The 13230-nt window shown below is 45.5% G+C and overlaps 2 protein-coding genes across 2 annotated transcripts; one reads left to right on the top strand and one right to left on the bottom strand.

The window, feature by feature from the left end:
- Positions 1 to 479: 479 nt before the first annotated feature.
- On the bottom strand, positions 480 to 4001 carry UTP13 (U3 small nucleolar RNA-associated protein 13). The gene is made up of 3 exons (XM_024466535.1): positions 3755 to 4001; positions 3676 to 3703; positions 480 to 3619 (listed from the first exon to the last, which is right to left on the bottom strand). Exons 1-3 carry the CDS (start codon positions 3929 to 3931, stop codon positions 1128 to 1130), a joined length of 2697 nt encoding a protein of 898 aa, XP_024325175.1. The 5' UTR covers positions 3932 to 4001; the 3' UTR covers positions 480 to 1127.
- Positions 4001 to 6850, top strand: VC83_02881 (uncharacterized protein). Its single transcript, XM_024466534.1, has 5 exons — positions 4001 to 4319; positions 4403 to 4729; positions 4777 to 4891; positions 4943 to 5009; positions 5079 to 6850. The coding sequence occupies exons 1-5, from the start codon at positions 4284 to 4286 to the stop codon at positions 6205 to 6207; spliced, it is 1674 nt and encodes a 557-aa protein (XP_024325176.1). The 5' UTR covers positions 4001 to 4283; the 3' UTR covers positions 6208 to 6850.
- The last annotated feature ends 6380 nt before the right edge of the window (positions 6851 to 13230 follow it).

Genomic DNA, 13230 nt, shown 5'->3' with positions numbered 1-13230 from the left:
CAGAGGGCTTAGCATTTCAGGAGCCAGAATGGAGGCGGTGGATGCTTGAACCACGGCCTGGTGAGCACACTGATATTCTCAAATATTGGTTGCAAAGCAATACCAATATCCAATTATTGCCCGTATTGCTCGTGGTCACTTGGCAATTCCAGCAACATCCGCAGCATCAGAACGGGTATTTAGTAATGGTAGTGTTATTAGTACAAAAAAGCAGAATAGGTTATCACCGCCAACAATTAGATATTTACTTTGCTTACGGAATTGGGGTCGGATTCAAGAGGCTGATAGTGATGGCGATGATGCTGACGATGAGGCACACGAATAAGGGGTTAGGGTAGGTTACTAGTATTATCAAAAGCTTCATTTTTATATACTCTATTCAGCCTCATGTATCCGGATATATACCTACTCTACCCGTAGGATTTTGGCCGGATACATACCCTACCCGTGGGAGTCACGGATACTACCCGGATATATATCCGCCGAACACTGTCCATAGTCCCTCTTTAGACTTTTAGAGGCTAAGACATAAATAACACAGAAATTCCCAGCAGAGCACAGTAAATATCATCATGATGCATGCGTCTTTGTGTCAAGATATGTATATAGCCATTAATATACTGAACGTTATCATAACAAAAGTCAAGATTCCTTCATTTTGCCCCCCGTGATTGGAACGCCGCCCCCACACCCAACAGATCGTATGAAACCGAGGCCGTGCTACAGAGCAATAATACCCCTTACAGATCGCCTTTTTACGCCACTATTATTTTAGGTAGGTCAGGGCATCCCCCACTTAACTTCAAAAACTCTAGCGCATCCCACGCCGCTAGCACAAGGGAGTTATATAATCCGCTACCCATACGTGACAGGTGATAGGTACGCGGCCCTGTAACTACCCACGCGACAGCCAACATTCAAGAGACAGACAAGCACGATAGCATCGTAGCTCAGAGTCTGAACCGAGATAGACCTATGACTGGAGCTAATGGTGTAATAACGAGGGATGGCGTCTGTTATTGGTCGTGATACACAACCGACTCTGAAGGGCTGGCTAGAACTATGCGCGTTTTTCGTGTAACCCCAACGAGGATTGCAACAATGTCTTCAGTTCAGCTGAGTGTACCTCATACCATAACAACATCTTGCCTCATCCCACCGTCTCCGTTTCCGGCAAATGCCACCTCGTCCATCTCCCTTAGCGTATATTCGACAAGGTAACTTTCGTCCACTAGTTCTTCCATGCGTCGGTAATGCCTCTCTGTATAGGCTTTGAGCGCATCTAAAACCTCCTTCAAACTCTTCCCTTGGCCACCCTTGACCTCCATGTTTGTAAATCGGCTGGCAGGGTAGCTTTTCACTAGCGTCCAAAGGATCGTTTGTGCTACTGGCGCCGTGCGGGCATTTGTGTTCCAATCTCTCAGGCGGAGCAAAAGGAGGAAAATTTGCTCGTCACTTAGGCTTCCGATTACTTCATCAACAGCGTGTAGCCCACTCAAAGACCCATCGTCCTTGGCGCCAGTGACAACAGCAGTAAACAGTGAGAGGAGACGCCCCGGATGATTAAGCTGGAGAGCAAGCGTAATAGCCTCTCGATATGACCCGGCATGGATGTAATTTTGCAATTCCTGTTCTTGCTCGACGAATTGCGTCGCAGCGGCAGTCGACGCAGCCTGTGTTGCAGTTGTTGTATCCGTCCAGAAAGAAACAGTAGAGTCGCCACTACCGGAGACAATGGTATTCGTTTCTGGGTGCACCGCCAACGCCCACACTCGGTCTTCGTGGTTATCAAGCGTACACTCCACTTCCCCACTGCTGGTGTCCCACACCTTTACGAGCCCGTCGCCACCAGCGCTTGCAACCTGAACGTGTCTCTTGTTGTTGGCTTCTTGTTTGGGGATATTTAGCCATGCGACTTTAAGGACACTATTGGTATGTCCTTCGAATGTACGCAGACAGCTGTAATCTGATAGACTCCACAACTTGAGCGTCTTGTCGCCACTGCCTGTGAGAATAAGCCCCTTCCCACCCGCCGAGCCATTCTCGCCAACGATAATCGGCGTGTTCTTTGGCGCAAATTTTACCGACCATACACCACGTCTATGGCCACGAAGGATACCCATCGTCTCGCCTTCTTCTACGGACCATATCTTTACTGTGCGGTCCTGGGATGCAGACGCAAACACTTGTCCATTATGGTTGACATCGATGGCGTTGATATCCTTGTCGTGGGCTTTCCTTGTGTAAAGAGCTCGGGGAGCTTTTTGTGGGGCGGCGTGCAAAGCTGCAATATCCCAGCGCTTGACGGTTTGGTCCTGAGACCCAGTTAAAAGAAACTTTGGCGGATGATTTAGAGGATCATTGTATGCTGGGGAATCCAATGGTGGAACAGTTCGTGAGAGTGCGACGGCACCTATCGATTCCGCATGTCCAGAAAGTGTCGCGTAACAAGTAAAAGAGTTATTAGCCGGGTCGACGCGCCATAAACAGGCAGTGTTGTCTTTCGCTCCGGTGGCGATCCAATGTCCGGACCAGTCGATGTCGAGACAGATGATGATATCTTCGTGGCCATTCAATTGAGCCACATCTTCTCCAAAATACGTCGAGTCTGACTGAGCGAGGGATACAATACGGATCTCCTCCGAGTTGGTGGCCAAGGCTAGCAATGATCGGTCAGGGAGAAGGTAGCCCAGGTCAATGATCTCGTCGTGGGTACCTGAAATCCGCTTTAGCTCTGGTAATGCGGGCATTGTCTTCCCTTCGACGTATTCCAGTCCGGATACCGAATGAAGAATAATAACGTGGTCGGTGTTGATGGTGAGAATAAATGGGAGGCCTTGAAAGTATACAGATCCGACAACTGCATCGCCCTCGTCTCCCGGGGTCTGTGCTGTAGTTGCCTCTCTTCCGGACTCCGTCTGCCATAGCCGTAGCCGTCCATTCGCTCCGGCAGTGTATGACAGCTTTCCATCCCCAATAAATCCAGCGGCTTCCACCTCCTCTAAGACAGGTGTAACTTTCCTGACTTTCCACGTCTTCGCATTCCACCACATCACTGTCTTATCTCTACTGGCGGATAAAAGCAGATTCTCTTCTGACAAATAATCCAACGCTCTAACATCTGAGACGTGGGAATCAAGGGTGGAGGCACAGTTCCGCTTATATAGATCCCACACTCTGATCTTCCCATCTTGGCTTCCCGAGGCTAGTCGAAAACCTCTTGCCAGTTCGTTGTCCCCATTTGGTGCTTCATCGGCGCCATTATCACCGAACCGGATTTTTCTGTTCCTGGCTGATATCCCTGTCTCTTCGCCGCTATTGCCTATCGCAAGCTCGAAAAAGTGCAAGGCCGAGATCAAAATATTTGGGCCGCGGAATGTGTGTGTTACATATCCTCCCCTAATATCCCAGACCTTCACTACTCCGTCGGCGGCACCGGTGGCTAGCAATGTGCTTGTCCGGTCCACGGCCAAAACAACAACGGGCGTCGTGTGTGGCTTGAGTGTTCGCACCAATTCGGTTGTGATTGTATCGGACGAGGAAATAGAGGGTTTGAGCGCGTAGATTCGCATTGATAATGATCGAGAGCAGATGATCAGATGTGTCGCAGAAGGTGTCACTGGGAGTGTCCATTAGCATAAAAAATTAATCGGATGGCTTTTTTTGCAGACTCACAAGTTAGTGTCGATATTTCTTCTCCGTCCTAGCACAAAGTTAGCACATACTAGCAACAACACATCCAATGTAGACAAACCCCTTCAATTCTTGCCAGCTGCTTGCCGGTGTTCAGATCTGTAATCAAGGCATCTTCCCCGAGTGTTGTCGCAAGAAGGCGCCCAGTGTGATCGAGCGCGACACTCCCACCAGTGTAGATAGGTTGAATAACTTGTTCCGCCTCAAATGTAGTCTGGTATGCAGCCTTTGTCGCCATGGTTGCAAATGTCGCGACTAGCGCGAGAGGTTGTTAATCGCGATATGGGTGAAGGAAAAGATCTTTGATGTTCTTCCGACAATCTCAATTTTTTTTGACGCAGAACAGGGATGATACGGATAAGCTTAATCTTAGCGCCAAACCCCACTCTCAACACCGCGACCCTGTCTGTGTGGGCTTGAACTACACACAGGCATCGAATCAATACAGCTTTAATACCACAATATCTGAAGATTCACCACCGACGTCGCGATCTATCTCTACAATGATCACCTGGTGGCGGTGACACCACTTTTGAGATAGAGAGGCATCTCACGAACCTCACAAACCTCACAAACGATATTGATCAAAAATGACGCGCCTGGAACCGTTGATCGTTTCCGCACTTGTATGATTCCAACCTTTCACTTTGGCCAGTTCATTTAGCGTAGACATCTTCTACGCCACCTAGAAATATCTAACGAAGATTAGGGCCGCTCACCATACAATGACGAGCTCATAGTTAACGACGACCCGGGGCAGGGCGGAACAGTCCGGATAGGGCAACAGTACGACGACCGTGGCAGGCCCATCAACCCCGAGACAACACAACGCACGAAGGACCTTGTGCGGGCATCGAACGAAGTCTTGCAAGCAGCAGGTATCATCGAACCCAATGCGGATTATAGGGCACGTGACGAGGCTCTGAAGGCTGCAAGAGAAGAGGATTTCGAGAAGGCCTTCAGACGGCGGACAATAGGCGGGGTACTGCTCACGGCGGGCGTATGGGGAACAAGCGGCCTAAGGAGGAGAACGTTGGTATGATTTAAAACCTAGGTTATCAGATCATCCGTTAATTTCTACAGCTGTATCGGGAATACTCCAACCATCCCCTGTTGGATATCATTCGTCTTGAGCGCGTAGACCGTTCTGTTCCCCGTATTCTAGGGGCAGGATTGCCAGCCCTGTTGCTAAATAGAGGTATATGAAACAACGGTGCCTGGTGAAGACATCACACTGACCGAAAACCAGCTTTCAGTAACTTTGCGCTTGTGTATGAGCAGATATTCGACATCAAGAATCCATCAACAAAACGAATGTACGTACCACGCAGCTAACTAATCGAATGCTATTATGTCTGTCCCGAGAAATTACTAACCTTTCATAGAATCGAATACTGCTTCTATCATGTCATGTTCCATTACCAATATTTCGCCGCCCTTCAGCAGCTCAACCTCTTCAACCCCCGACAGCTTGTTCCGACATTGCTTTTCATGGTTCCGTTCTCTTCTCAATCTCCTCTCTATCTACCCGCGTTTACAGCCACTGTTTCTACGTCTAATTTGCTATCTTGGGTGGGCTCGATCGGCTTGGTCCTTGCACCATGTATTCTTCTTGCGGCATGGAAACGTACCACCCAATTACTCTCAAATCTCATTTTCGACCCCCTATACGAGTTTCTACCTCATCCATCCAATGCCCGCCCACAATCTCCCGACCTACTTGGTACTATCAATGAATTGCGGCAAACAATACAAGAACAAGACTACGACGACCTATCAAACGCACCAAGGTTGCCAGATCCCAACGGCATTTCAAACACGTCTGATTATTCCTCGGGAAGTACGGAATCGGATTTAAGCCCAGAGACACATCGACACGGTCCTCCATCCGCCGCCTCGCCTGTAACACCAACATCCGATCCACGTACCCTCCGTGCCCTCGAAGGTGAACCCCGTTCCCCGCTACCTCAAGAAGGAGAGCGAGAACGAGACTACTCCCCGTCAAGGCGGCGAGACTCGCTTGCTACAACAGCAGACGAGGAAGCGATCGCACAAACAACCTTTATTTCCTTCGACGTTGAGGCGACCGATGAACCGGCGGAAGCAATCGGCTCGTACTCGGCTGAACTCCGGAATGCAAACTACGCTGACGAGCCACGGTCAGACGCCAAGGTCTACAACTTGACAGCTAATTCTCTCCTACCGGCCCATTTAGCTGCTGATGCGCTCAGTGTTCTCGCTGCTGCGGTTTTTACAATGCCCCTCGAGGCCTTGACGGTTAGGGCTATCGGCCAAAGCTGGAGAGTGAAAATGGGCCTACCTGTAGGGGATATGTTCTCGATATTCCTTGGGGGGGGGTCTAGGCTGACGTGGAATGGGGTTGCAAGTGTTGCTACATTGTTTGTTACGGAGGTGCTGATCACTGGTGTTGTTTGGGGAGTTTATTCTGGAGGTATGACGTTATGGGATTGGAAGAGGGAAGCTGAAGCTAAGAAGGCCAAAGACTCAAAGTAGTTTGAGGACGATACGGCCATTTTGGATATCCCTTTCTTTCCTAGCTATGCATTGCTAAATACGTGCAAGATACCATTCCAAAGACAAAACTCCAAACCATGCGCCGTCTGCCTATGCTCGTAACTTCCACCCTGTTGTGAAAGCGCTTTCCGCCCTCGCCCATCCAGCTGCTACTGCGGCACAAACCAGAAACACGCCAACCATTATCGTGGTTTTCTCAAAACTCCGTGTTGCACCATCGAGCCCGCCATCGCGGATGAGCGCACCAATAATCGGAGTCCCAAAAAGTGCCCCTATGCCTCTAAGCATATACAACAGCCCATTAATAGACGCAAAATTATGGATGCCGAATTGCTCGGCAATTGCTGTGGGAAAAAGAGCGACGTAGGCTGATGCGGTAACGCTGTATAGCATGGTGAAAGAGATGAACAAGGCGCGGCGGACGGCAAGGGAAAAGAGCATCGTCGAAGGTAGCCAGAAGACGAGAGTGGCAATAGCTGACACTAAAGTGGTCAAGAATAGGGCGTTTAGACGCCCATACCGATCTGCAAGCGCCCTAAGAACGATCTTTCCGCCAAAGTTGCACGTAGAACCTTTTAGCGAGGTTCTCGTTAATGTATTCTTTCAGTACATCTAGCTCTGCTGCTAACATCTAATATATTAGTCCGAACGGTGGACTCTTTCCTTCCATGATAGGTATCACATGATCCTATGGTTAGTGCTTAGGAAGTGCCTCTTTCTTAGGGACTTCCTAGAATAACTACTCGTATTCCTTATACTCTACTAGTATTTGCTTTAGTAAGGATGCCTAGGCTAGGTCATTAGACTTAGCAGTCGTACATAACTCCTTTTAGTCTTAGGAGAATCCCTCCCTTATGTCATGTCCGTTCGTTGTTTACATGTACACTAGCTTAACACAACTTTCTCTTTCTACTAGTCGATCTAGGGGTTGTGTTTCTTAAGCTATGGCACACTAAGGATGTATGTATAATTGTCTATGTGTACAATATCAAACTATATCATTTCCTTGTGTCTATGTAGCATGACCTTACTAATAGGACTGTCTTGTAGGTTACCATTCTGTTGTTAGTTAAGATAAGCTCTCTATCTACAACCATTAATGGGTATAGGTTGGTCTTTAGTTACGTCCTAAAACTGTATATGTCTGCTACTTTCTTTGCCATAAAGTTGCCTGTTGCTTCTAAGTCTATCATAGCTCGGAGGTGTTGCTATTGTATCTTAGCAACTACATATAGCTACATGCTTCCTATCGTAGCACATAGTTAGTGTACTAGGCCTCTTTGTCTCACTCGCTAGTGGCCTACTGTCAAGTACTCCTAGTTTTTTGATTTGTTAGAGGAGTAAACATCATAGAGTGCCCTAACTACATTCTGTCATTCATCAATGTCTCTAAAGTTTCCTTAAGTTGTTTAATGAATCTGCTCTAGGATACAAAAATCTCCTTTGTTCCTTGGCTGACCTCCAGAAGAAAGGTTCCTCTCTTGAGAAAGTTGGACTACAGAATTTCTCAAAAAATCAGCATGGACTTCTCTTATTCAAAAGCTATATCTATGTCCCAAGGGATAAACGATTACAGCTACACCTTCTACAGCAGTTCCATGATGCTCCAGCTGCAGGGCACTTTGGCTTTGCAAAAACTTATGAACTTCTAACAAGAAAGTTCTACTGGCCTAGTCTAAGGACTACTCTTCAAGACTATATATCTTCTTGCACTACTGGCAACTTCAACAAACCTACACGGCAAAAGCCCTATGGCCTCTTGCAGCCTCTACCTATACCAGAATGCCCATGGGACTCCATATTCATTGACTTTATAGTCAAGTTGCCTCCTTCTATCCCAAAAGGGGGTGCTACCCCTTATGACTCTATCCTTGTGGTAGTAGAAAGGCTCACAAAAATGGCACACTTTGAGCCTTGCAATGAGACTATCACAGCTTCTGAACTTGCGTGGCTATTCCTCAAGGTGGTCTTTAAATATCATGGAATTCCTGGACACTGGATCTCAGATAGGGGAGCAGTTTTCACTTCAAACTTTTTTAAGGAGTTCTCTAAACTCTTAAAAATGGAACAACACTTCTCTACAGCTTATTACCCTCAAACAGATGGCCAGACAGAGAGAGTCAACTCTGTACTTGAACAATATCTAAGAATTTATACAAACTATGCTCAAGACAACTGGGCAGATCTTCTCCATCTTGCAGAATTTGCTTACAACAACACAGTCTCTAACACCACAAAAGAGACACCTTTCTATGCAAACTATGGTTATCACCCTAGGTTTGAAGTGGCAGAACTTAATTGTCCTGAAAATCTCAAAAACCCTTCTGCTACTGAAAGAATCATCTACCTGAAGGGCCTCCAGGGCTATCTCAAGGTCCAAATACAGCGTGTACAAGACGAGCAGGCTCAGGCCTTTAACAGGGGGGCGGTTGCACCACAATTCAAAGTTGGTGATCAAGTCTTTTTGTCTAGAAGACATATCACAACTACTAGACCTTTGTTACGATGGTCACAGAGGTCAAGAAGCCAGTCCGGAGAATAATAAGCTAGATTGAATCTAAAGAGAGAAGAAGAAGAAGAAGGAAGGAAGGTGAGGCTATTCCTCGTAATATACAGTTATCCTCTTAGCGGTTGTAGCCTTGGTGGCTAAGGCTGCACCTGTAACAACCGTAACAAGCTGTAAGCTATAATCATAACAACCTTCAGACAAACTTGATAGTAAAAGACTTGGACCTTTTACTATCACAAGGACTATTGGCAAGAATGCTTTCGAGCTTGCATTACCACCTACTTGGACTATCCATAATGTCTTCCATGTATCTCTCTTGTCTAAGGCACAAGAAAGTTCCTTAAGACCACTTCAGTCTCCTCCACCTCCTGTTCTGATTTTGGATCAACCAGAATATGAAGTAGAGTCTATCCTGACAAAAAGACACTTAGAGCTTAGGACTACTTCCTCATTAAGTGGAAAGGCTATCCTACAAGTGACAACACTTGGGAGCCTAAGAGAAATCTAAAAAATGCATCTAAACTGATTCTAGAATTTCTTTCTAAGAAAGCCACCTGGCTAAAGGGCAAGCAGACAGCTAACAAACGTTCTTAAGAGGGGGATCATGTTATACTGACATTCATTGCACTCAGTTTGCTATCAAACTCAAGAGCAAACTTAGAACCTCCTCCTCAAACCTACAAGTCACCATACATATCTTGGCTTATCACACCAACAACAAGAGCAATACTACTCAACGATTGCTGCAAACTCTTCTACTACATCTGTTTATGCTACATACATCACAGCATATCATTTGGACACTCATTGAACAAGTTATTAAGAAAATCTCCTCCTTAAGGGGGTGGGCCAATACTACCACATGGCATATCTCTACCAACTAGAGGCCTAGGAACATGAACGATAGATCTAAAAGCTTCTACAACCCTCTATGATTCATTACACGTCATCGCTCCTTAGTACCCACAAGATTGGTTAAGTTATGACATAATTTGTCTATAGGGGTACTATGACCTTGGACCTCCTTTCACTTCCTATAGGCTAGAAACACAAGAGATGGTTCTGTGGGGTTTTCTTACATTCACTACATGATTAGCAAGCTAGTTGTGGGTTGCACTTGATTTCTAATACAGTTACCAACCCTGGTTAGTCATGGAAAGTCTTGGAAAATGAGAGAACTACACTCCTTTAGCATAAATAGGATTGCCCTTTCCTTAAGAAAGGGCAAGCAGACAATACAGAAAATTGACTAGCACATACTTCTATGTCTTTTCCAAGCTTCCAAGCATTGATCTTGTTATTCTTTGTTTCTGAAAAGTCAGTGAGGTGCTAACCTCTGACTTACCCCTGAGTTCTCAGACTCAACATTTGTTACAACTTGTCTGAACTACTTCACTACATCATACACCTGGTTGCTGCATTGTGGAATAGTCTAAGCTACAACCCTTTGGCTCTGTTTCCTAAGACAGTGTGTTGTCTTAGTAAAATCATCCCTTCCCCTGGGTGGCTAGATTCTCACATCTGGTGCACCCACCATTACACCTTGTCTGCTTCAAGCTTCAACTATTTCTATAGCAACACTTCGATACTACAATGGAGGATGACCAAGCTCCTACAACTACTGCTGAACAGCAGATGCAACAACTGTTTGCCTTTATACAAACTATAGCAAACAAACTTGAGAATTTGGAAAACACCTTTCAAGCCAACACTTCAGCAACACAATCTTCAACTCAGCACATCATACAGAGCTTCCCACAGCTCCTCTGGCTATTTCGAGTACCCCAGGTGCACTTCCTAAAGTGCAAACACCAGATTTATACCATGGAGACAGGAGGAAGTTGAAGGGATTTCTTATGCAACTGGACATCTAGTTCACCCTCAGACCTCATCAGTTCACCTCAGACATTGATAAGATCTATTTCGCTGCCAGCTACCTCCGTGGATCTGCATTCAACTTCTTTGAGCCATATCTTAGAAGACTTAGTGGCAACAACCAAAATATCACTACACCTTTGATTACCTCTTATGACCAGTTTCAAGAGGAACTTACCAGGACCTTTGGAGACATCAACGAAACTGCTACAGCAGAAAGAGAGCTACAGAAGATATGTCAAAAGACCTCTGCTGCTCAGTATACAACAGAATTTAGGAGAATCACTTCTCACTTGACTTGGAATGAAGAAGCCTTAGTCTTCACTTACTACCAAGGCTTCAAGAGCTCTATTAAGGATAAACTCAGCAAAGAAGAACGCCCTACAACACTTCAAATGCTTATAGAGAAAGCTGTCAGACTTGATGATAGGCTTTTTGAAAGAAGAAAGGAGAAGAACCAAGACTGGCATCCAACAAGAAATTTCAACAATTACACCTCTACATCAACTGCTAAGGACTCAGCACCTGAACCTATGGACTTAGACGCCTCTATAAAGAGATCTACAGCAAATCCAGCACCTCAGCCTACAAGAAGCCCTTAAAAACTGAAAAGGGGTAAACTTACTCCTCAAGAAAGAAAACACAGAATGGACAACAACCTTTGTTTATACTTTGGCAAAGGGGGGCACAGAATTCAGGAGTGCTATTCAGCACGGGGGAATGCTGATTCAAAACATATAGCAGCCTCAGACACAGTCACAGCTGCTAGTCCTGAAAAACTTGAAAAATCCCTAGCAGGCACAACTTCAACTGAGACTACAACTTCTCCCCTAGACAACAAAGATGTGTCGATGGTGCTTTCTCAGAGTCTCACATGTTACGATTACAGCTCACAGCTTGTCACAGCTTGTTACGGTTGTTACGGTTGTTACGGTTGTTACGGTTGTTACGGTTGTTACGGTTGTTACGGTTGTTACGGTTGTTACGGTTGTTACGTTGTTACGGTTGTTGTTACGGTTGTTACGGTTGTTACGGTTGTTACGGTTGTTACGGTTGTTACGGTTGTTACGGTTGTTACGGTTGTTACGGTTGTTACGGTTGTTACGGTTGTTACGGTTGTTACGGTTGTTACGGTTGTTACGGTTGTTATGGTTGTTATGGGGATTACGGGTGTAGCCTTAGCCACCAAGGTTACAACTGCTAAGCAGACAACTGTATGTTATGAGGAATAGCCTCACCTTCCTTCTTCTTCTTCTTCTCTCTTTAGATTCAATCTAGATTACTTTTCCTGGACTGGCATCATGACCTCTATGACCATCGTAACATCACACACCTGTTAATCCCTATTCAACTCCATTTCAAACAACAGGTGTTATCTACAAGGGCTATGATAGACTCAGGGGCAACAGGCAACTTTATATCTCAAGACCTCATCTTGACACACCAGTTACCTACAGTCCCCAAACACACTCCAGAGTTGCTCCGAGTCATTGATGGAACTCCTATCAGTTCAGGTTCCATTACCTGCAACACCCCAGTACTCAAACTTAAGATTCCCCTAGGAAAATCAACATTTTCAGACACCATCTCTTTAGATGTTATACCAATGAAGTACCCAGTCATCCTAGGTCTTCCATGGCTTCAAAGGCATGATCCAACTATCAATTGGAAGCATTTATCGCTTGGGTTTAGCTCAAATCCTGAGCTCAATACTGAAAAAACCCTTCAAGCCTCAGTTACCCCTATTCAGGTCCAAGACTCAAACTTGTCCCAGATCAAGGATTTTGACCAAAATATGGACGATATATCATCTCTGATATGGTTTAAACCTTTCCAACCTTCCTAGAGATAGCAGCTACTTCAGATTTGGAGAAATCATCTCAGGAGGTCATTTTGCCTTTGGCATACCAAGACTACCAACACCTTTTTGACAAGGCAAAGGCATCAATTCTGCCAAAGCACCAGCCTTATGACCATGAGATACCACTCGCAGAAAGCTCAATGCCTCCCTATGGCCCTATCTACTCTCTATCTGAATTAGAGCTGAAAACTCTCAGAGAATACCTAGATGAGAACCTTAGTTCTGGCTTTATCAGACCTTCTTCCTCACCAGCAGGAGCTCCCATTCTCTTTGTCAAGAAGAAAGATGGTTCCTTGCATCTCTGTGTTGATTATAGGGGCCTTAATGCAGTCACTGTTAAAAACAGATATGCTTTACCCCTTATCCCTGAGCTTATAGATAGGCTCTCTTCAGCAAGGATCTTTACCAAGTTAGATCTCAGGGGAGCTTATAACCTGATACGCATCAAGGAAGGTGATGAGTGGAAGACAGTATTCAGAACACGCTATGGTCATTTTGAATACCAGGTAATGCCTTTTGGGCTTTCCAATGCATCTGCTTCTTTCCAAGCTCTCATGAATGATATTCTAAGACCTTACTTGGATATCTTTGTTGTTGTCTACTTAGATGACATTCTTATATACTCTTTAGACACTGAAGAGCATGTTCTACATGTTAGACAAGTCTTAGAGAAGCTATCTCAAGCACAACTCTTTTGCAAACTTGAGAAATGTCTTTTCCATATGTCTCAAGTTGATTTCTTAGGACATAGAATTTC

This window comes from Pseudogymnoascus destructans (genome assembly GCF_001641265.1).
Source record: "Pseudogymnoascus destructans isolate 20631-21 unplaced genomic scaffold scaffold_7, whole genome shotgun sequence".
NCBI lineage: Eukaryota > Fungi > Ascomycota > Leotiomycetes > Thelebolales > Thelebolaceae > Pseudogymnoascus > Pseudogymnoascus destructans.
This window is presented reverse-complemented; position numbering and strand designations above follow the sequence as displayed.